The 24,203-nt window shown below is 41.3% G+C and overlaps 1 protein-coding gene across 1 annotated transcript; it reads right to left on the reverse strand.

Moving 5' to 3' along the window:
- Positions 1-316: 316 nt before the first annotated feature.
- Positions 317-19,683, reverse strand: USP14 (ubiquitin specific peptidase 14). The gene is made up of 16 exons (XM_039548171.1): positions 19,506-19,683; positions 16,886-17,031; positions 16,329-16,361; positions 14,726-14,830; positions 12,980-13,083; positions 10,912-10,970; positions 8,941-9,071; positions 8,560-8,640; positions 7,720-7,799; positions 6,089-6,203; positions 4,684-4,749; positions 4,297-4,389; positions 3,169-3,297; positions 2,030-2,090; positions 1,256-1,363; positions 317-1,136 (listed from the first exon to the last, which is right to left on the reverse strand). Exons 1-16 carry the CDS (start codon positions 19,519-19,521, stop codon positions 985-987), a joined length of 1,479 nt encoding a protein of 492 aa, XP_039404105.1. The 5' UTR covers positions 19,522-19,683; the 3' UTR covers positions 317-984.
- Positions 19,684-24,203: the final 4,520 nt, after the last annotated feature.

Raw genomic sequence — 24,203 nt, forward strand, 5'->3', positions numbered from 1 at the left:
AGGATAAAAGAGCAAGTGAGGCACAGACAACCTCACCACACTGCCAACAGAAGTGCAAGTATTTCATATGAATAGGGACCAGCTCTTCCAGAAGGCACTGGGACACATCAACACTGGGAACCTGTACACAAGGGGTGAGTGGGTTGATGGCCTTGTTGCTTTTTAGGCTGTAGCCAGCACTAAAATGCTTTTTTTACTGCAGTCACACCCACCCACTTACTGCAGCAGGTCCTGTAAGTAAGCAAAGCCCAGTTTTGCAGCCACCAAACTGGGCTTACCTACTGAGTAAAGAGTAACAGGACAGGAGACACATCCCTACAGCTTAAAAAAAAGTGACTTTATTCCATGACTGCTTTGAGACATTCATCAGTGGTGGCCCAGGAAGTGAAAACAAACGCATACTGACTACAGTACCAGGACAGGAGCTGTTTTTAATGGAGACACATTGTTGATCACAATTTATTTTGAAATCATGAGATGCCAGCAACAGAACAGACTGAATCAGCAGGTCAGGCTGGACAAATACTTGATTGTAGCCACAGCTGTTGGCTACAGGCAGCAGCACTGAGTTACACAACAAGGCAACGGTTTCTCTTCTACCTTCCTAACAGAACTGCCAGGTAAGGCAAAGGATGGACAGCTACTGAACTGTGGTATAAACCATGCAAGAGTAACCAATGTGAGAGTAGGTGTGTAATAAATACTTGATGACATTAGAGAAGAAGGAGGAGGAGGAGAGGCTCATTAAAAAAAAAAATTATCTTCTGCAAGACATTAAAGCTATTTTAAGTATTGTCACCACCACAGTGGGCAGTCCAGTCCAGTAGTGACTAATTGGTACATGGATCAGTTTTAAAACAATATCCCTCTGACATGAGAAGGTTTGAACAAATTGTTTATCCACTTGCTAAAGCTCTGGGGTTAAAGAAGTGATCAGTAATCAACATTTATTTCACACCTAGGCAGAATGGCTAAAACGGAAGACTATTGTTCAGCTTCTTCTTCAACCACTTCGATTCTGCGAGGCCCATAGAGTAGAACATAAGCTATATGCCAGTCTCCACCCCCAGATAACCTCAGAATGTCTTCAGGTGTAACAATGCTGACTTTGTCATCATCGAATTTAATCCATTCATCTGCAAGGAAAACAACAGGATCATTTGTACATAAAATCTAAGCTTGCTTAACAGCCCCTTTGCTGAAAGGAGCTGTGAAGAGTGGTTAACAGGGCTGCAATTTGTTTTATTTTTTTTACCTTGTTTCCTTTTAACCCAAGACACATAATGCCCAGAGGAACTTGATCTGCCCTGATGAGTTAGCACTGCCTGCAGGTCGTAATAGCCACAATTGTTAGAACCAATATCTGAAAGGGAAAGAACGTAACGTTGAGTCCTACTTGAACAGCAGCAGTGTCTTTAACAGCTCACAGACCAAAGATGCATCAGCCAGGCTGCAGCACCAGAGCTGTGTGTGTAAAACCCCTGCTACAGCACGGTACAAGACCACTGTGAACTAAAAGCAGCAGCTCTCAGCCAGGAGAGTCTCAGGAAACTGAGGATGTTGTGCATTCTCAGGAAATAAATATGTATGCATAAATATCACTGACATAATGCACAGGGTGAGAGCTTTGGGCCTTCAGGCTCCAAGCCCTCCCCAAAACTGAGGCAACACCAGCACAACAACAACATTTTTAGAAATCCAGTTCGAGTTTTTGTTTTGATTTCAGCTTTCTACCACCCACTGACAAGGCAGCGTGCAAAACAACTGCACATTACATGCAAATGTCTTTGATATGCCTGTCCTCTATTATCACCAGCTTGTCAGATGGATGGCAATTATGCCTTTGACTATCTCAACATTTTGGTTTACCTAATCTTTCCATTCCTTAAATTTCTGTCAGTCTCTGAAGATTAATTTTCCAAAGGCATTAAAGAGAGCCAGGGTTCTCAAAGTATTTCTACCATCGGGCACACTTGAACACAAGTAAATAGAAAGTTTCTTTAAAGTAGATTTGCTTCCCTGTACTCACCATCAGGAAAAGAAAATGGTTCATATTTAACTTCTTTCTGTGCACCATCACTTTTACTGGACTAAAAAGGAGAATAAGCTGAATTAATGCAAAATGGTTTAATAAAGGCTTTAGCACAATCACATCAAATCCCAAGTCTCCATTAATTTAAATATTTTCCTAAGTCTAAATATTTTTTGTTCAACTTGAAAGAATTTCCATTACTGTATTTTCTAGGTGGACATACAAAAACCTTATCTGAAGAAGACCAGTTTTAAGCAAATATATAACCATTTTAGCACATACTGCCTGCACTGTTCACCCACCAGATTTTTGGGTTTGTTTATGAAACAATTCTGCAACTGAAGATTTATTCCTTGGTGGGGGCTTGCTAGCAGCAGAAGTGGCAATAAGAAAGTACCAGGGACTGACTCTCAGTGCCGATACATTCTGTTCAAAAATAGCACTCTTTCCTTGCTCCCATGTGTGTAAAAGAGGGGCTGCAAGCCTTATCCAAATGTTTAAAAGAATTTGCCAGGAGTTCGGCCAGGAAAAATACCAGCAAACTTTAAAAAAAAAAAAATGGCTAAAACACTACAGCTCATTTGCTTTCGTCTTCATGAAAGACAAGGAAGTCAGTGTTAGAACTATGCAGGCAGGGTAAGACATGAAAGCATTTACCAAGGTTTCAGAGTGCTGATTTTAAGCTCACCAGTACACGTACTCTAATTTTTATCAGTCAGACGCGTAGCAGTGCGTTGTACAACCCCTTCCAGCTGGTGAGCAGGGAACAGCTTCCTACACTCCACTGAAGAGGGGAGCAGCCAGCAAACAGTAATATTTGAAGAGAATAATTTTGTGTAACTTACAGAAAACCTTTAGGCGTAGCACTGGTAAACAGAAGCACTACATTTTAATACATTTAATACATGCTGTCTGACCACAGCATTTAAAACTTCTCATCAAGCAAATATACCAAAGCAGATACTGTATTTTCATGAAAATACAGGATAAAAAGATCTAAAGCTCAGAACCAATGAGTTTGCTACATAAGAAAATAATATATGAATATATTAAAATAATATATTTAAAGTTTTCTCTAGTCCTTATTAGTACCCCAATTTCAGATGGATGAATTAGTGAAGTGTCGGGAAGCTTACGTTCTTTGGCTGTTGATTTACTTTTTTGTCTTCTAGATCTTTGAATTTTGATCGATAAGAAACCATTTTTTCCTGCAGGTCTGGCGTACACAGCTCATACACATCCAACATAAGAGGAAATTTGACATCCTAGGAAGTAAAAAGCATGTAGATTTATTAGCATGGTTTGGTACTCCACATTAAAGCATTCTCCCATGGGAAGACAACACTAAGCCAAATTAAATGCAACCCTCTTCAAATTGTTGGCAACCTGACCCACTGGGATTCTGTTGACAGTATTTACCCAAAGGGCTACAATGCTTTCCCAGAAGAATGTCTAATTCAGTATAAACAAACCACTATAAATTATTACATTCAGCATAGACTAGTAATTAATAAATCAGACTGTTTATTGTTAGCTGTCATACACTACAGAAATACCTATTCAGGCCTAAGGGAAAAGAAAAAAGCAGCAGGCATGTAGAATGACTGTATCCTGGCAAAAATGTCCATTTGTGTTATCCAAAACCATCTTCTGAAATAGTTAACATGTACCTTCAATCTTTATTTCCTTTCTTCCTTTTGTAAGGAAGGAGCATCTATCATGATGCTCCTTGGGCAGCCTACGAGGTCTGTCAGCCATGGCCAAGAGAGAGCAAAACCAGAACATTCAGCTGTTTGCAGCTGGTTCCTGCATTTGTCCATCAGAAAGCCAGACAATTAAAATCACTAATACAGGAAGTGTTTGACAGCATAAACATCTCCCATCAACACTAGAACACTGTTCAGAGTTTGAAAGCATGGCCCTCTCCTTAGTTACACATTCTTCTCAGAACCACTGGTGAGAAGAGACCAAAAAACATCCTGGTTATTCTCATCCTGTAATATTAGCACTACTGGGGCAAATTCACTTCTGCCCCTCACCTCCTCCCTCACTCTGTTGTGGGTAATGTAGTTTGCCACACACCATCACAACTGGAAACGAAACTACTTTGCATTTGAGCAAAGAACCTGCACTGTTAATGTTTTTAAATGCAATTTAAAAGCAAACAATTTAGTAAGTAGTCTTCAAGTCTTCGTAATCTACCTGTAATAAAAACTCATGGAAAAAAGAAAGAGGAATTAGACATCAATATGCAGGAAACTTACCTTAAGAACTTTTGCATTCACAGATTCTTTCTCTTTGTAAAAAAATCTAACCATCTGAATAGTCAGGTACGCTGGCAAGCGACTAATTTTGGACTATAAAAAAACAAATTAGAAAAAGCTATTACTTTAAATATTCACAGATCTTTTATACCTTCAACGCTGTTCATCCTAAATTACAGTCTATTCTGAGAAAGTGTTTGTACACAAACCCACAGGAATAAAACAAGGTCTCCTTTTTTGAAGCTCTGTCTTAAATTTCTTGGTAGTGGATACTCAGATGCTTTATAAACATAAATCACATGGTGTTGCAGCAATAAATTTGTGGTTTGGAACAGAGAACTGACAACATTTAGAAGAACCATAAAGAGCAACGAAAGTACCACTCACAGATTTGATATAGAGTGCATTTCTCTGCAGTGTTGGAGAGAGTTTGGTGATTTCCTCCTGAAGACGCTGTTACAAGGAAAAGAAGTAACACATGTTCATCATAAAACACAGCTTAGAGAAAAGCACAACAGGGGTAAACAAACCATAAACTAAATCTTGTTCTGCCAGTCTCTTCTGTTGCTGCCAGCCATTACAACACACAGGATTTTGAAATTCCTTGGCAGAAAGGACCATGCCCATTCATTTCTTCAGCTCCAGGCCCATTCCTGAGCCCTGACAACACTGAGTTTATCTCTGCAGAAAATTTTGCTCCACAGGAGTAGAACTCACAATTGGATTTTGTTATTAATTGTATCTAGACTTGGTTACAAATGTACCATATCATGCTGGGAACACAACTGTAGAAAATCTGAAGGTTCCTGTGAGAAGAATATTTGCATATTTCTCAGCTCTCAGCCTCAAGCAGGCAGAGCTGCATCTAAAGTGACAGCTGGTGCCTCCTAACAAAATTCCCGGAAAGACTAGATTGGTTCTTAATGTTGCAACTTTCTTGCTACAGGCAATCCAGCATAAGAATTGTAGACTTTTTTTGGCCTGAAAGTGGAGTTTCTTTTTTAATAGTTTTTTAATTTGTGAGCATTAGCTATTTTATCCTCCTTTTCCTTCTAAATTCTGTTTAAAAAAAAAAGGAAGAAAAAGAGATACAAAGATTATCTGAGAATCATGCAACTTGGTTTTAGTCCTGTACAAACCAGATCACTGCCCTAGCCTTACGCAGTTACTATAAAGGTTTTGCAGTAGCTCCTCTCCTTGTCACCCCAAGATATCCAAACTCTCCAAAGAGCTCTTAAAATTTCAAAATACATATATAAAAAAGCACAGACTACCTTAAGGAGTTCTACTTTAAAAAAGTTTGAGGATGATGTTGTCTCACGGAAAATAACACCCCCTTCAAAATCTGCAAAATCAAATTTAGTTTTTACATCATCTGGTGGGGTTTTAATTAGGAACCAAAACACCACTCTACTTTCAAGTTGACTTCTGGACTTCTTGGGAACTGATTTCTGCATAAACCATGGTACTGCTCAGTCTGGAGTGAAACCCAGATGAACAAACAAGTGGCAAACTGCCTTGCACTTGGTTACCTGCATGGGGAAGACCATGTCAGCATCAAGAAAATGCTCTGCTGAAGTCTGTTTAACATGAACATGCAACTCCCTTTCACAGCCATCTTTCATCCCAATGAACACCAAAAAGATTCTTGAAACTTTGTAAAGCTTGGACAGCAGATGCCAATTCCAAGTCACAGAATACACTCAGAATTAAGTGTATTTAGGTCACTTAGAATTTCAATTAAAAAATACACAGGCCATTTAGAACTTCAATAAAAGCTGCGATAGCTTACCAATTTTAGTCCTGTAAACAGGTATTTCACTTCTTGATTGATAAAGCAGCTAAGCTGAAGCAGATTCTCCTTTCCTTTAGTTACTTCTTCTTCTTCGGCTTCTGTACATTTCATGCTTCACAAAATTAAGGAAAACCACCATGCACCAAGAGCTGAACTACTGCTCTAGTGAGAACAACATGCCAAGCAGCACAGTGATTTAGGTAATTCTGTGCTTGTGTAGACAGTACTTTTACTTCTCGTAGTACAAAAAAGATTTGAAGGAGCCCTTCCTTCAGACCAATCTGTTCCTTCGTGGCTAAGGACAAGGGGCAGTGGGGGCAGACAGCACACCAAAAAAAGTAAAAAAAGTAAAATAAGTCTTTGAGCACCATTTAAGCTGGGGCCTGTTTTTTTCTTTCTTCTCCCCCATCACCACCCAACCCGCCAGACACAGAACACATTAACTGGCTGCCAACACCAAGTCACAAAGCCCTCCTGCAACATTACACTCCATTGTTGTTTATGATTAATGAAGTTCTTCTATTGCTGCTGCTGGCCAGACTTCCTGCTTCTTTCAACATGCAGAGCCTCCTTTCTCTGCCTTCTATCTGTCCTCTTCACTGAAATGAAATTAATTCCTTCATTATCTTCTACACTTTCCTTTTAATTGTTCTGTCTGTTCTCTCCTCTTTTCATACTTCTACCTCAATGCTTTTCTCTCATCCATCTCCTTCCAACCAGGTATTTTTCTGACTGCAGCTATTCTACAAATGCTACCATAATCACACTTTGAAAGTCTGCAACTCTTCTAACAAGTCTTCTTCCTAATTCTGGCCTATGCATCACTCCTCTTAGCTGCACATTCCAAGACTCCCAACTATTTCAAGGACAACAAACATCATGATAGAGGGAGAGAGATGCGTGACTCCCACCTTAAAAAATCCCTTTATTCCTCCTTACTACCAAGCTATGAGATACAGTACCTCATCTACGGGGATGTTTCCTTATTTCAGACAAGCAAAATGCACAGTGTAATTCTTTCTAAAAGTCTAAAAGCCAGGATTTTGGGGTGAAGAAGTGGGACAAGAGTAATACTTGCCATGAGATGTGTGCCCCATGTGGTCATATCCTCTTTTTCTTGCTATAAAGAACCTACTAGAAACTCGTCAGCGGCATTTGTTTCTTACTCATACAACAGTGGACACCTAATTTATTTCTTAAGAAATCAATCAAGCTACCTTTTGTGCATCTTTAGTACTCCAAGTGTGTCAGAAACACACCCTCACAAGCCAAAAAAGCCTATTTAGGACAACAATTACTTTTAGTTGGATAAAGCATATCAGCATCCTTGAAGCTGGTACGTACCAATCTTCTCTGGGGAGGAAATCTGCTCTTGAAATTTAACAAGGGGGTTTTTTTCCTGTAAATTTCCATTACCATTCTTCCTCCCCACATCATCCTCTCTCTCAAAGCATAATCCAATCTTCACTTTAACTTCTGTGTACTCCTGCACAACATCATGACCCTCTTCCCAGACCTACATCTTTATTTTCCATACTATTCTGAACAGTGCTTTTCATCCTCCCTGAACTCAACTGCTAAAGTGTGCAATCACCATTGTTCATGTCTTGCCTTAGTCTTTAGGATACGCTGTTTCAAATTCAATGCTGAAGAATTGATCGATTAAACTCTTCTTTTTAGAGGATGCTGCTGTAGCTCCAGAGTCTGTCTGTAAAACAAAATCTCTTATGATGTAACTTTAAATAGAATGTAAATACAGTCTTCCCTACAGACAAAATAACCCCATTTATTTTAATTCTTTAAAGCCTATTCCTTCATCTTTCTATAGGTACATTTTCTCCTAGCCAGTCAATCCTCTTACACAGCATAGAAGTTTCAAAACAAATACACTTAAAACATCCTGCTAAAACCATCCTGAAGCACATTAACGAGCAAGATCAGAAACTCACACATCCCTGCCCCCCCAACTTAAATCTACCTTAAGTTTCAGATGGTCTTTCAAGACTCTGCCAAGAGTCTCCAGAAAACAGTTTACAGAGAAAAGAGAAAGCTGTTCCGGTAAAACCTTGGGAAAAACTTTCAGCAACTTCCTCTATCAGGTTGATTCGGTTAGCTCTCCGTTCATAACAGTTCAAGTTAAAATTGTAGCACCCTTTTTTCAGAATTAGAAGTTCTGGTGTGCTGAATTCACAGGTTATCAGGGCCACCTGCCACATATGTGAGTGTGTGTCACCAGCAGCTTGGTCCAACACTGCCTTACAAAGCGCAAAGGGAAGGGTTCCTTTAGCACACTCCACAGCAGAGCTGACAGGACCATGGTAGCATTATGCTAATCAGACACATCAGAAAGCAATTTCCCTTACTGGACTCCAGACACATGTTAAAGAACTCACAAACAGATAATACTTAGCAAAAAATATGTGAAATACTACTAATCCTAATTCTGGTTAGAGTAATACTACAATTACCTCCATAACTGTATCACCTTCGATGCCTTCCAGCTTCTGCTGTAGTACCCTCATCATCTGCACCCAGCACTCATTGGCATCCTAGGAAGGGAACACAACATTAAACCTGAGTAGTGACATTACGATTTAGTAACATTAAACCCATCAGCTATAAAGCCAAATGTGAGCATTCCTTAACTAAGAATTTCTCCCAATTCCACCATGCATTCTCAAAGCACTTGATATTACAGTCAACTTCTACACAACTTTCCTACAGAAAAAAACACCCCACTTTACTGGGAGTAATTATTTTCACAAGAGAAGGAAAGTCTTAAAATGTTCTTGTTCTCAACTTCCAACATACTACTAATTTTAAACAATAAGCTCATAATTGGTCTTTACCTGTTGAAGGTACTGGCCTTGGTCACCTTTCTCTGCAAACTGTGGGAAGGCCATATGTAAAAACTGCAGGAGAATGATAGGTGGGATACTGGAGGAAGTTTTATCCATGGAATCAAACAAGTCTCTAAGAGCTTGAAGAAAAAGTAAGTGAATGCTTTGAGAAGTGCAAAAACAATTCAAACATGGCAGGAAGTGCAAAAAGAATAGTAAAACAGCAGAAACATTTAAAGACTGATCATTTAACAGTGTCCAATTTGATCTTTCCAAAGCAGGACCAAATTCCCCAGGTGGCACAACAGGTGCACCTAAGATCTCCTTTGTGAACACAACTTTGAAAGCATAAAGCTGGCAAATCTGAGAATTTGGCACATAATGCCTTGTCTTTCCTGGCTGCTAACAGAAAAAAAAAAAAAAAATTGAGCAATTAAGATTTTATTTGGAACACATCTGAGGAACAACATTTTCACAAGAGAAACCAGAAGGCATTCACAATCTATCCTCTAGAGCAACTTAAGTTCCACCAGCTACTAGGAAAAAAAAACTTCAATAAAATATCTAGGAAATACCGATGCTTAAGGCCCAGGAAAACAAGTATGTGTAGGCATATGTGCAGAGAGCTCTTAACTATGTGCAATCCAATGAATGATATACTGCATGACAACACACATGGCCTTCTTTTTTGTTCCACACTCCAGCATATGTCTTATCTACCCAGGTTACAGCATTTTACATCCACAGATCACATCAAAGGCACCTGTTAATCCTCACAACAACCCTGTGAGGTAGGCAACAATCTGCATGGTCACTAATTTACAAGTGGAGAGACTAATGAATGGTACTCTTGAGTAAGTGAACATAGGCAAGATTACAGGGGACCAAGGTCAGTTGCTTCCTCTTTCAGAAATGTCTTCACTGACCTTGACAAGAGGTGCAACTGATATGACACAGCAATTAAAAAAAAATGCCATAAGTGTCATGCAGGAGTTCCTGAACAGCTCAGCACCCAAGAATTAACTACAAGTTACTTAAAACTATTAAAATTCCTAAGAAGCAGAGCTGTCACCTTAAAAGGAAAACAAGGGACATGAAGTAAAGGCAGTGAAAAGGGGAGGGGCAGGCATGGCTGTATAGAGTAACCATTGAACTTACCACCCCAAAATTCGATCAGCAGGCATACCCACAAACTGGACCTTTCCTTCCTTATATTGTTTTGTTTTTCCTTAAATGGACTGGTAGAAATCCCAGTGTCCTGGCCCAGCATCTTAGTGGGGCAATGAAATAGAGTAAAAAAAGAAAAAGCGGACAAGTAGTACCCTTGTTCAAGTGTAAAGGGTCTAACTAGAACTCTAGTTAGAGCTTGAAGATACAGGGCCACCGTGAGCTCCCACAGTGTGAGCACCCACACTACCACAACAATGAGTAACTTTTGTTTTGAAGACACTACTTTCCATTCCAGTTATGAAATCTGGATCTTTAGGGCAAAGGCTAAGACACTTTCCACCGTAACAATAACGCTCAGCCAGTAAATTGTATTAAAAAATACCAAAGAAATACATATCTCCCAGGAGTATGGTGTTGGCCTACCACTATGTGAAACAAAGAACTAAAACATTTCTACACAAAGTGATCAAATCAAAACATGGATGGATGGAGTCTGCTTTAGGAAGTTCCAATTACTTAATGCCTACATGTAAAACATGGAAGAGATACAAATTGTTTCTATCTAAGCCTAGATCACGCTTAAATATCTTTTCCCTAGCCTGCAGCTGGGTCATGTGCAGAGATAAATGCTTTGCAGGCAGGGGCAGAATAACCTTTAGAGACGAAATGAATCCTCCAGTGCCAGCAGATCTGACTTTCCTATGGCATATGCACTAAAGAACAACACAGAGAGTTCTAACTGCAAATTTCATCTGCAGTTAGCAGATCACACACTTGTCTAAACCCCTGTCTCCTACTCTAAACACCAACCTGCAGTAATGTATTGAGCAGAGGCCATTTCTCCTGAAGCTCTTAAGGCACCACCATACCTAAAAGGGAAGAAAAATAATTTGCATGCAATTAAACACAAGCAAGAAGGACAGTAAGGTTTCTGTAGCAGGCAGCAGCTGGATTCATTTAAAAGAAATCTATCACCAAACCAGAAGTAACCGAAGGTAAGATTCACTCACATTCACCTCAAAGTTTCAGCTATTTTGTAAGCACTGCATGGAAGCAATCTTTCAGACAATAAGTAAAGGCAGACCAAGAAGTCCGGATACATCACTGCTGCTTCCCTAAACCTTTTGCCTCAGAGACTCGTTTTATTTTTAAAGAAACTGAGAAGAGGTCTGAACAAAAGCTACTCCATTTCTGAAACATTTGCCATGGCTTCTTCAGATACATGCTAAAAACCACCTTCAAGGATAGATAGCAGATAAAATGCACAGAGATGGAGGGCAGGCTTGCTTCCTCCCTCCACAGCAGAAGCAAAACAGTGAGATGTGAGATGTTTTCTTGGGGAAGTATTTCCTATACTGAAAAGGTGTGGGAGTCCACCTATATGACAAGAACTTGCCACTCTTCTTTGAATTCTTAAATTAGCAGCTGGATGAGGAACAGATGGACTCCCCAAAGCCTTCAAGCAAAAGGAGGGTCTCACTAAATCTTGGACTGAACTTTTGAAATTCTGACCATTGTTAGATGACGAGCAGGAAACTTTCCCCTGACATGCTACAGAACAGGGAGGAGTTCCCTGGGGAGATCAGCAGAGCAGGCCGTGAGAAAAGAAGCTGTAACAGCTTTCCCAAGTGAGTCCCTTCACACATCTCCCGCTGCCACACACCCTACAGCCTTCCATGCTGTCATCAAGCAGGGAAGACCAAAAAAAGGCTGAATCTCCAGGGAAGAACAGAGCTTGAATCCGAGTGCAAATGTGACTTCCCACAGACAATACAGCCACGTCTTGTATTGCAGTCTGCCAGTTTCATAGGCTACATTTTGCCATTTGGTAGGTTAAATTTGTCAAATACTCTGATTCAGTGCAGTAACTCAAGAGTCCTTCACATGGAAATGAACAGACCTTCCAAAAATATAAACACCGATAGCCAATAAAAACCTTGAAATCAAATTTCTGTACTTCACAAATAGTTCTCAGCTCTTAATAATTAAGGTTCACCTGCTAACAGAATGAGTAACAATTTATAACTACTTAAATAACTAGTGATTACAGTAATACAGAATATCCAGTTGGGTACCAAGGAATTAAATTAACCCTAAGGTGGCAATAATGCTCTACCTAGTTCTCACTTTTTAAAAATACTCATTGTTTTCTCATTACAATTTATCTGGAGTTGACAAATTCAGGTACACATTGGCAGGTAATTCTTTTTTCCTTCAATATTCATAACTTCCAAGTTTCTCATATATTCCTTACCAAAAAAACCAACCAACCAACCCAAAAAAAAAAAAACCCACTGGCCATTTTCACATTTCAGTCCAGAATAACAAAAGAAACAAACAAAAATCTGAGAAGCTATCCTACAATCAGAACAAACTACCAAATGAAACAAAATTCCACAAAGGCATGTCTTAGAACTTCCCACTGTACCTCCAAGCAGCAAATGTCAGTAACATTAGAATTTCACAGCTGGAAACACAGTGCAATAGAACCATTGCAGGAAATATTCCTCAAAGGAACAGGACTCCCATATGATTGTTTTATACAGAACAGGACCATAAAAACTAACAGCAAAAAAACAGGGTTAAGAGTTCAGTAGCTTGTCTTAGAATTTTAAGCAGGTCTAGCTAAGCAAAACACATTCTCTCTACTAAAAGCCAGTTCCAAGAAACACAAAGCCTTAACTTCTTTGTTAAAGCACAGACTAACACAACCATAGGAGAAACTTTAATCGATCATTATGTTAATCTTGAATAGACCTAAAGAGCAACAGATTGTTATGATAATCCATACCAGAGTTAAGATGAGCATTCCACAAAATATCTATTTCATAAGCTAAAGAAAACATTTTAGTCACGGTATTTTTGTCCTGAATCCTACCTTTTAAGGGCCTCTTTCACTTCTGGCACTGAGCGGATACACTGAACCGTAGCATTCATGTAGCAAGTGTTGCCAAGGTTTGTCAATCCACATGGCAATTCCATCTACCAAAAAAAATTCACAAGGGTGCTTGAAGGTCAGAGAGATGTGCAACCGTTTTTGTATAAACACTGTAATGTGCCATCAACTTCTAAGAAAATGAATCATGCATAAAACCTGGAATATTCCATCAAACTCCATGAGGTTTTCCAGATCCATTTTATGATTATATTCATCATTTCACCATTTGATACTTTAAGGGGACATTCAGGAATGCTCTGGGGGCTTTTCTGTGCACGTTTAGTTTAATGAACATATTCTTCAAGCATGCAGTCATTCAGAAAGTTCAATTATAATCCCATTCAAGTTTTGACCTTAAAATTCTATTTCCGTGGAATTTCCACATGAATACATTTGTACAAAACACTGATGTTTTAATTAAAATCAGTTTTCAGTAAAACTCTGAAAATGCTGGAGTTCATAGTTTGAAACAAAAGCATTGTTTAAACTCCTCTCCAGAAGTTTGCAACAGATCATTAGCTTGATCTTTTCAGACAACTTGTGAATTTCTGAAGTTTTGACCAATGTGAAGGCCAACTAATAGTTAAACTAACCAGTTTCAGAAATAACTATAAACCACCATGTAACAGAATTTTTCTTTTTTTTTTAACCCTGAATACTTTGTATTTGTCAGGGAAAAATACACAGTTTAATGAAACTGACGTAGGACTGCATACCGATACCAATAGATTATTTTAGGAAGAGAGAACTCATTTAGCATATTCCACAAGTGAATACATGCAGTGCAGACAACTGAAGTTTGATGTATAACCAAATTTCAATGTGATTAACTTTTTCAAAGTTAATCTGACAGTGCATCACCTCCTTGTTTGCCTCTCAGTTATCTCAATGTCTGTGTATGTGCTTAGTCAAAAATACGTAAGTATCCTTCACCTGCAGGTGGCCTGGAAAGCACTAAATCCTGAAGCACAAACCCAGTCCTAAACTACAGATCCTTCTTCATACAGACATGCCTAAAAGTATTCCTGTTCTGCATGCACAGTTGACAACAATCACGCAACTGCTAAGTATGACAAAGAGCTTGCAGTTCAAATGACTGGTGAGAAAATTAAGCCTTTCAAGTTATACGAAAGGAAATTCAGGAGTTACTTCATTAAGAAAATAATAGACTAATTATGCTCTTCCAGACTTTACTCCCATAAAGTAAAACATGTGTGTCAAACTCACTTTCGTTTTTCACAAAGCTGACCTAATACCAGTAACATGGACAAACAAAACCCCAAACACACCCCACCCCAAAACAAACCCGAGTCTCTCCTCACAGATATGAAAGATGCAGGAAATAATTCTGCATATCTACAAGGCCTTGTTTAGACAAAGTTCAGGACACTGATACAGCCAGGGCAATACAACTTTGTTTTTAAAAACATCAGCAATGCTATTTTTAGAAAATCTACTAAGCTGCCTGCTCAAAGGAAAAACAGCACTAATTGTATGACTTTTAAATTAAATCCCAGACTTCTTTTCACTGCTCCCAGCTTGGCCATCGATGTAGACTTGTGATTCTTGGTGAAGATGCTAAACAGACGTTCCAGTTTCAAAATCCACTTTTAAGCAACTGCAAGTGTTTAAAAACTTGCCATTACTCGGAGGTTTACAAGAAACCAAAGCTGGAAACATGCTTACAGCAGAGGCCAACTGCTCCTCTGTCATGTCCTCCACGAAGACGGGTCGAGAGATCGGCTCTTCTGGAAGCGCGTCTGCAGAGCCCATCATTAGTAAGGTCATGCCCTTGAAACACAGTAAAGATAGCAATAAATGCTTAAGGACAGTTATTTCCACTCAAGCCCTTGTGCTCTTAACATCCTTCAGCTATTTCCCCAAAAATAAACACCATCTTTCTCTTAGTTTAACAGAACCAATACTGCACTACTGTGACTTATGGGCATACCTTAATTCCTCATATCTAGGAAGTAGCTATTGAGAACAATTCCACAGAATTATCCATGCTAGATGTTTCCACTCAAACATCTGGTGAGGCTGCTGAGCTTGCCTGACAAGTTCTGAGTTAAACTAGTTGAAAAGTGAAAAATAACGTAAATTACCACATCAGTTTATGCACAAAAACTAACATGTAAGGGTGGGGGAAAAAAAATCAAGTTTCCATGCTTGCTGAACTAGCATAATATGAAAAAGAATCTTTTGGCATTCAACAGGAGCCCATCTACACAATTAGACCTGTCAAAGGAGGAGAAAATTACTACATGGAGCCTTGAAACACACAGTGCTAAGAAAAGGATAAACAACACAATGAAGAGAAATTGCTTTGACAGTGTAAATAAATCACTAGAACTTGTATACAATAGTATTAAAATGAATAAAGGCAGCTACTAGCACAACAGTATGCAGAAAAAGACAAGAATATTATGTACTGGGGTTTTTGCTGAATAACTTTGCTACAATAGCTGCAGCTACAGGCTGCTAACAGATGCCTGCAACCTAGTTACAAGGGTAAGAGCAATGCTACCTAATTCACTCTGCCCAGTGAAGAACTGGAGTAAAACCTGTAACAGATGTTACAAGATATTACAAGAGACCTACAGTAACGAAAATGACACAGAAAAAACCCCAACAAAAACCTGTGGGATTCCCTGATGCAATATTATACAGGCAAGCAACACAAACACATTCACTTTCTGTTTTCTTTTTGAACTAGCCAAAGGTACGAATCACCATTACTAATGGCTTTGTTTATGAACAGCAGCTATTCAACACAGAAGAGCAGATTTCAGCAGGCTGGTAAAAAAGGACATAGTTAGAGGTGTAACTTCAGCATCACCAACACATTTGTCCACCCTGGGGACGTGCAAGGACAAGGGTCTGCAGAGAGTGCCCAGGTTCACAAGCTGACTCTAAACAACATCACTTATTTTTATGGTCACAGACAGACAGCACAAAAGGACCACTGCTCTGACCCAGACCATTTATTTTACAAAATAAATAAATATATGCTCCCAAGTACTTCAGAATAGATGGTGTGATTCCCTACTGATGCCAAAGAAAAGTTTTTTATAAATCAATGGTGAGACCTTTCTAAGCATGCTTACATATGACACGTATAAAATTATTTTTCATCAAGGTATGACCTTTTAAGAAAGCACTGCCCATTCAAACAGAAACAGCAAGCACTTTCAAGTCTTTCTTTAAATGCCAGAATAAATATAAATAAAAATAAAAAATAAATAAAAATTTAAAAATAAATAAAATTTAGTTACTGCTCAGAACTTACATTCTTAATTTTTAGGTTCCCCCAGTCATCATCCTGTGAAATAAAATAAAAGACAAGTTAATTATCTTGCAGCAAGAGACAAGCAAATATTTTCATTAATATTAATCACATATTTCTAAATATACAATTATATTTCATCCAAGATTACACAATATTAGCTATTTACATGTTATCAAGTCTTGTCTGACTAAAATAAAAAGCAGCCAAGTTGTGTTTTCAATAAGGTTCTTCATGTGTTGTTTAACACTGCTTAAATGTAAACAACTTTTTGCAGCAAAGTTGCCTGTATCTCATTACACCAGTAAGCCTCCAGCAGAGAAGCACCAGGAAAAACTTCTCTTAAACAAACCAGGAGGAAAACACTTAATTCTGATTCTGAACACTAAAAAGTAGCACCCCTCCCCCCACCAAGCTGTGTTTTGAATAAATGAGTAAAGAAGTGCAGTCAGTTTAACACATACAACTGAAGATCTGCCAGAGGACACCTAGAAATAGGGCCATTGTTCTTGTTAACACATAATAAAGTTAGACATAATACAAAAAAAATTGACTTCTACCTTCAGAGTTCCTCCTTTAACCATAACCTTCTGTCTAGCTGGCTGAACTCCGGTCAGTGCAAATAACTGGGCTTTGAAGACCATTGGAGGTTCGTCAGTGTTCAGCTCCACGCCATCAAATTTCTCTTTTCCCCATTTCACATTAACTGCAAACAAAATGTTTTGAAACTTGATTATTTCCTAATACCCAAGAATGTAATTACCAAGACTTCATACCATCTCAAAACATTCTGTTTTCGACTCTTTTAAAATGGTACATAATGAAGCTATGGAGGGAACGTCTTTACTATACGGCACCTCATCCATCAGAACATACCACTTCCAGCAGGTCTAAAAATATCTTACAAAACCATTGTAAGTAACATACATGCTGAGAAACTTTGCAAGCAATAAGTATGTCTAACAGCATCAGAAACCCTTTAGCAGGTCTTCACAAATAGCAGTCTGGAACTACCTCTCCCATTCTCTTGGCACTGCTCATTGCAAACAATTGAACTTTCTGAAGGAAGTTCAGAGGTGCGATTCCAGTTCTGTTATCCATAGTACTTCCGTTCTCCTTCAGAGGAAAACAATACAATGTTCTTTAAAAGCAAGGCCACTGACCCCAGTAAAGGTGCAGGACTGGAATTAAGATGGGAAGTGAAATTTGGTCACAAAAAGCATAAACCTCGATGCTGGGAATGGGATAATCCAGAAGAAACAGGAGCCAGAATGGCACAATGTTAACCTCACTTTGCTGAAGTTAGTAATGACCAAGAGCAGACAAAAAATGCCTGGAATAAGCTGTGTGCCTCTACAGACACACCTTTGACCACTTCCAACCACTAACACAATAAACCTTCTTTAGCAAGCTGAGATTTTGCTGAAAATCTGTAAAATACAGCATACAGTGATATCCTACATGCACAGTAAGTGACTGAAATACCAGACTTTAGGAAAGCCACATCCTTCTACCTGTGCTTTGGTTTTACAAAAATATATTGCAGCAACTGTACCTTTTTAAAACACAAAACCCTTAGAAGTCATAATTTTAAAAACCCTTCCAAAAAGGTTCAGACTTCAGATCTATTCAGTGCTTGTGATAGGTAATATGACAGAATAATCAAAAGCAAGTCTAAATGAGTTAGACTAAATTAGTCTACAAAGGAACTCAAATGACTGACTTTTCAGTTTTTCTAGCAGAAAGCACCTTCTGATTTGCCCAACGTTCTGATTTTTTTTAAAACACACTTATTATTTTGCATATTTAAGACCTACGAAGCACGAGGCTTTTCCTGTTTTCCAGGAAGACAACCCACTCAGCCACTGAACAAGTCAGCTGCACAGACTTTTTGGGTTTGAATTTTTGAACAGTCAAGCATCCACTGCTAAATATGCAGAAGAGTTAGCACTTATTAATCTGTAGTGTCACCAGTTTTAACAATGCAGCACTCAGGAGGAAGAACGGAAGAGTATGAGTGTCTTCTCTTCAGAGATGGCAACCAAGACTTCGTACAAAATAAAGAGAAACTTGTTAATTTGAAAACAATGGAAAGTAAGAAAAAGGAAGGACATAATTTCCCTGCTGATCAGAAAACACAGTGCATACAATTCACAGAACGGGTCAGACTGGAATGGACCACAGAGAGTCATCTTGTCCAACCTCACTGCTCCAGCAGGGCCATCTCAGAGCACATGGCACAGGATTGTGCCCAGACCGTTCTTGAATATCTCCAGTGAGGGAGACTCCACTAGATTTGGAGGAGTTCAGGAGAAATCGTGCAATATTGACATAAGTATCCCAGTTTGCCAACCACAGCCAAAATTGTGAACAAACTGTGTCCTGAGTCCACCTACAACCTAAAAAACTGAAGAGCCCAAATAGGCCAGATCTGTGAGATATTATCAAGGCAATTAATTGGTCCTAGAAGTGTCACTGGAGGTTTTGTTCTTGAAGTCTTCCATTGAAACCTTTCCTCACAGCAAGAAAAGTCAGCAGGATGTGATATAATTTAAGAAAGCTTTAACTTTAGGTTTAGGCTAATTTAGGAAGAATTTCTTCACAAAAACGGTGCTTAGACAGTGGAATGGGCTGCCCAGGGAGGTGGTGGAGTCACCACGCCTGGAGGTGTTTAAGAAAGGACTGGATGTGGCACTCAGTGCCATGGTCTAGTTGACTTGGTGGCGATTGGTCAAAGGTTGAACTTGGGGTTTTCCAACCCACCTGAGTCTGTAGCATATAATGGATTTCAAAGAGCGGAGGCAGACACACCTAAATAAACTGGGAGGCGCGGATGCAGAGTTCTGGCTCACCGGAGGGACAGCACCGCTTCCCTTTTAGCAGAAAGCCCGAGCAAACCGCGCCAGGGCCGTGCCGAGGCGCGGCGGCCCGCGGGACGCGAGTGACACCCGCCCTCCCTCCAGCAGGGCCAGGCCAACGCTGCCTCCCTGCTTCCCTTCCTTCCTCCCTCCCTCCTCCGCCGGCCGGGCCGCGCCTCCCGGGGCGCTCCCGCCGCTGGCCCGGCCGGGATCGGCGCGCACGTGCGAGGCGCCTCCCGCGCCCGCTCCCGCCGGGGCAGCGCCCGCCCGCTCCCGGCAGGGCCCGGCGGGGGGCGGCGCGGGGCGGCGGGGCCGCGCTCACCTGAGAAGAGCGGCATGGCGGAGCGGCGTGTCCCGGGCGGGCGCGGAGGGGGCGGGCGGGCGCAGGGCGGCGGGGCGCGGCGCTGGCGGGGCGGGCGGGCGCGGGCGGGCGGCGGCGGCGGCGGCGGGTCCCGGCCCCGCTCGGGCTCTCATTCAAACCGGCCCCCGGGATGACGCTGCAAGCGCGGCCGCTCGGCGGAAGCGGGGCGGGAGCGGTGCGCGCGCACCGCCGGAACGGGCGGGGCCCGCGGCGGGAGCGCCCCGGGAGCGGGCTGGAAACGGGCCGGGGCCCGGATCCGGCTGATCCTGCGAGCCGTGGGCCGAGCCACCGCAGGGGTCCGGGTTGGGGTCCGGAACGGGCCCGACCCCCAGAATGGGGTGCAGGCGGTGTTGGTGCCGCGGATAGGGAACGCCGGTGTGGAGGGCGCAGGGCTGGAGGGAGAGTGTGTCCGGGTCTGGGATCGCCAGTACAACGAAGACATGGAGCTCCTGGAGCGGGTCTAGAGAAGGGCAACAAAGGTGTTTAAGGGACTGGAGCATCTCTGTTGCGATGATACGCTGCAAGCTGGGCCTGTTCGGCCTCGAGAAGAGACGACTGAGAGGGGACCATGTCAATGAGTATAAATATCTCAAGGGAGGTGCCTAGAGCATGGAGCCAGGCTCTCCTCGGTGGTACCAAGCAGTAGGACAAGAGGCAGTGGGCAGAAACTGATGCACAGGAGGTTCCATCTGAGCATAAGAACTTCTTTTCTGTGCAGGTTACCGTGCTCTGGAACAGATTGCCCAGAGAGGGTGAGGATTCCTTCTGACTGGAGATACTCAAAACCATCTGGATGCAATCCTGAACCGTGTGCCCTAGCACAGGCCTGCTTGAGCACTGTGGCCCACTGTGGTCCCTCCCTTCCTGCCCCGTTCTGTGACTGTGATTCTGTGAGAGCTGAGGTGGGCTGTTGCACCCCCGGGGGTCTGGGCAAAAGCTGTGATTGCACAAGGCAGGGGAAGGAGGGCAGAAAAAATGAAAAGGTTCTAGTGGGTGAAATAGGTTTGATTTATAGGAAAGGGTGAAGTGGGAGCTAAAATTATCAACAAAAGAAGTTCATTGGGAGGAGAGGAGATGAGTAATCAACCAGCAATGATTTTTAGGCTTGGTGATAGATAAGGAGCACTGAAGGATGTGTGTGATGGCAACAGCCAGGAGCCTTCAGCATGATAAACCCCAAGTTGTAAACATTAAAACCAGTAGATGTGGAGACCCGAATCTCAACTGCTTCTACAAAAACTCCTGGTATTAGGGTGTGGCTAAGGAAACCAAAGCAGTGCTTAAACATATAAAGGAGAGAATGCCAGAAAGAAACATCTCTTCCTTGGACCGCTCCTAGCTCCCACCTCTAGAAATCCAATGCACCTCTGCTGTTTACAGGTGCAGCTGTGAAGAGCTTCTGCCACAGTTTATACTACTGTCTGGTTGTTGGCATGTGCACTTCTGGACGTGTTTTTGCCATCAAGGTGATCTCCTAAACAAGAAGGATCTTTTCCTTGCTGTTCCCCAGATGTGATTTTCAGTTCCAAACAGTAGAACAATGAAATAGAAAATGTCCGTAAAAGTAACCCAAGGTTTGAATGTAGGCCTTAAACTGAAAGGCTTAGAAATTTCTGTCTTTTCAGTTTGTCATGGAGAAGAAGAGTGAAAGTTGATTTTATTGTCCAGTGTAGGCTCCTAGATGTGAAAAGGAGGTTTGGGGGAGCGAGGATTACATTTCACAGAGAAGCTCCAATGGGTGTTATGCTGAAATTATGCTGGATTATGCTGGATCTTGAATTAAGATGGAGTTTACAATTATTAAAGCAATTTAAGTGTTAAAATCGACCAGGAAAAGTGATGAATCTTTTGTTACTTGGACTTGCTGATGGGAGCTTTCTAGAAAAGCTTTGATCCAGTTCTAGGGTGAGATCCTGCAGACCATCTATTTAAGTGAGAGCAGATCCCAGCCGCCTGCCTGTGAATCTAAGTGTGGGATATCTCCAGTTGAACGTTTTGTTCTTAATACCAATGGTGACCTATGTAGAGTCACGTTTACTCGTGCCAGATGAATGGAAGCCGAATGCTCTATGGTGTGAAGCTGCTCTGAATACATCCTTCCCTTTAGAGAAACCCTTAGCTGATCAGTGCTCGGGCAGTCACAGACCATGCATTTCCAGGATTTGGGGAAGGCACTAGAGGGTGCTGTGCTGAAAGAGAAGAAAACGGCATTTCTATCTGCAGGAAAAATCATCCCGACGAAGAACCACTGCCTCCCGCTTTTTTCCTCCGAGACCGTGTAGGGCTCTTCCTGCAGTAGCAGCCGTGTGCCTTTTTACTAAAGGAGGGGATCAGTAGATGCTGGTTTCCCTCAATCTTACACAAACTGACATAAGGAGTGTGGAGAGAAAGAGTGCAACCTGATGTATAAATATGAGCTAGGATTACCTTGACATTAAAACTGTAAAAGCTTGGTTGGACATTATTAAATGCACCTTTTTTCTTAGTAAATTCAGGCCCTGGGGGAACCTTGGGTGGGGACATGGGGACACTGGAAGTGCTTGCCCTGGCTGTGTCTCTGTGGCCTGTGACAGGACCATCTGAGCAGGGCTCCTTCCCATCCTGAGTTGGTTGGATACAGGCCAGCTTGGATCCAAAAGCTGGGGCTGTCATCAGCACCATAGTGCAGTAGGCCAACAGGCCTGGCAGGATATATGGATGCTAGAAGATGGCTCAGAGCAAGTCCAGATCTGTTTAGAAAAGGCTTTTAATGCTGTGAAATCTTCCGTGGGCCGGTTCCGAGGAGCACAAGTGGTAGGTGAACCCTCAGCCAGTACAAGCAGGTGCTGTGATACAGCAAAAGGTGTGGGGAAGGAAACCAAAGCCCTTTGCAAGGCATGCTTTAGGCACCTATGTGATACCTGTGATAGAACAAAGATTGACTTTAAATAACCAGAGACTCAGGAATTAAAATGCTGCATTTACATTTCTTGTTTCTTTGAAGGTCAAGATGAGTTACCCTCATTCAATATATTGGCAGATGCATTTATTAATGTATAATTTATTTTCTGTGGGGAACATAATGTTCTTGGGAACCTCTCTATCATAGAACAGTTTGGGTTGCAAGGGACCATGCACAGGGATGCCATTCTCTAAATCAGGTTGCCCAGGGCCCCATCCAACCTGGCCTTGAACACTCAGGGGGATGAGGCATCTACAGCTCCAGTGTATCTTCTGTGCATCTTCAGTAAAGGAAACGTAGCAATCCAGGAGATGTTTAAAGTAGCAACACCCCCTATTTTTGTTACCTCTTCCATTTCAGCAGTTTTCAAATGTTTTACATTCTGGGTCACAATGTACAGCTGGGGGAAGGAACAAGAACAAATCTCTAGTTGCATTTTTAATGTTTGTAACTAGTATATGAAACAAATCCCAGTAGAGTTCACCAGATCAGAGGGAAGCTCAGCACCTGCTGCCCTCTCCTCTTGCTGCACAATTCTTGACTTGCTTCTGGCTACAGCCTCAGTGGCTACTGTAGGAAAATCCCACCTGTGGAAGAGGCTGTATATCCTTTTATTACCAGGCTGTTTTACTAGTTAGCTACTCTTTCCATTTTCTCTCCTGTTGCCTTCAGCAGGAATAGGGAGGCTTGAAGAGAATCAGATTTTTTGCATTCTACCAATGCCAGTGAACCTAATACAGTCATAGAAAAATGAAAAGGTGGAGGCAAATCAACAAAAACAGGATCATGTAAGAATCTAGACTTCTTGATTTCTCAAGCAGCTTGTAAAATTCCAGCTTCACCAGTATAAAGGCACCCAGGGTGACAGATGCTGGCTCTTCACAGCTTACACGTTTCACATCTCTTGAAGACTTGCAGTTCAGATTGTGAGCATTACTTCTCCTAACAGTGGAAACCTTTGGCTGCTTTTTTTATTCCAAGTATCAGTATTCCTGTAGATAGGCACCTTGCTTACAGTAAACAAGTGCCAACATCAGTGTACCAGAACACGCAAACTGTAATTTGCACGTCTAGACTTTGTTATTATAGCATTTTAGTTGCAATTTATCCCAGACACACAAGTCAATGTAATTTTACACTTCATTATGTCTGCTGCTGCTTTCCCACATAAAATCAGCATTTAAAAAGAACTGCAGAACTTCAGCATTACTAAAAAAACTCTGGAAATGACAGTAGGTGCCAATCTGTAGAGCAAAAACCATTTTTCCACAATGCCTCCCTCTTCCCACTAGTCATTAGCTATTCATAACAGGGTTTATGCTATTTCTCAGATTTATGAAATTACAAGATACTACTTTTTATTAATAAATTACTCAAGCAAAAGGTTTTGGGCTTGCAGAGGTAGCCAGTTACACATAAAAGAAAGCAGAAAAGCAATCCTCAACCTAATCTGGGTCTAGAGAGACCACAGGCCTTTCCAACTGCTCCAAATTTCCTATTACAATGTGCATATTTAAGTAAGAGATGTTTATTCATCTTACTATATTTTTCCCCTCCCAGTATCTGACAGAAGATTAAAGCAGGTCATAATTATCCCTTTTATTGCTTGACAAGCTCACAGTCAATGTGACTGGTGATCTGAAGATTGTCTTTAGTGTACTCCAGGCACAGCTTAGATAGTGCTGACATTTCTGACACAGCAAGCTCAACATAGAGGA

The sequence above is a fragment of the Corvus cornix genome, chromosome 2 (assembly GCF_000738735.6).
Source record: "Corvus cornix cornix isolate S_Up_H32 chromosome 2, ASM73873v5, whole genome shotgun sequence".
In the NCBI taxonomy this organism is placed as follows: Eukaryota; Metazoa; Chordata; class Aves; order Passeriformes; family Corvidae; genus Corvus; species Corvus cornix.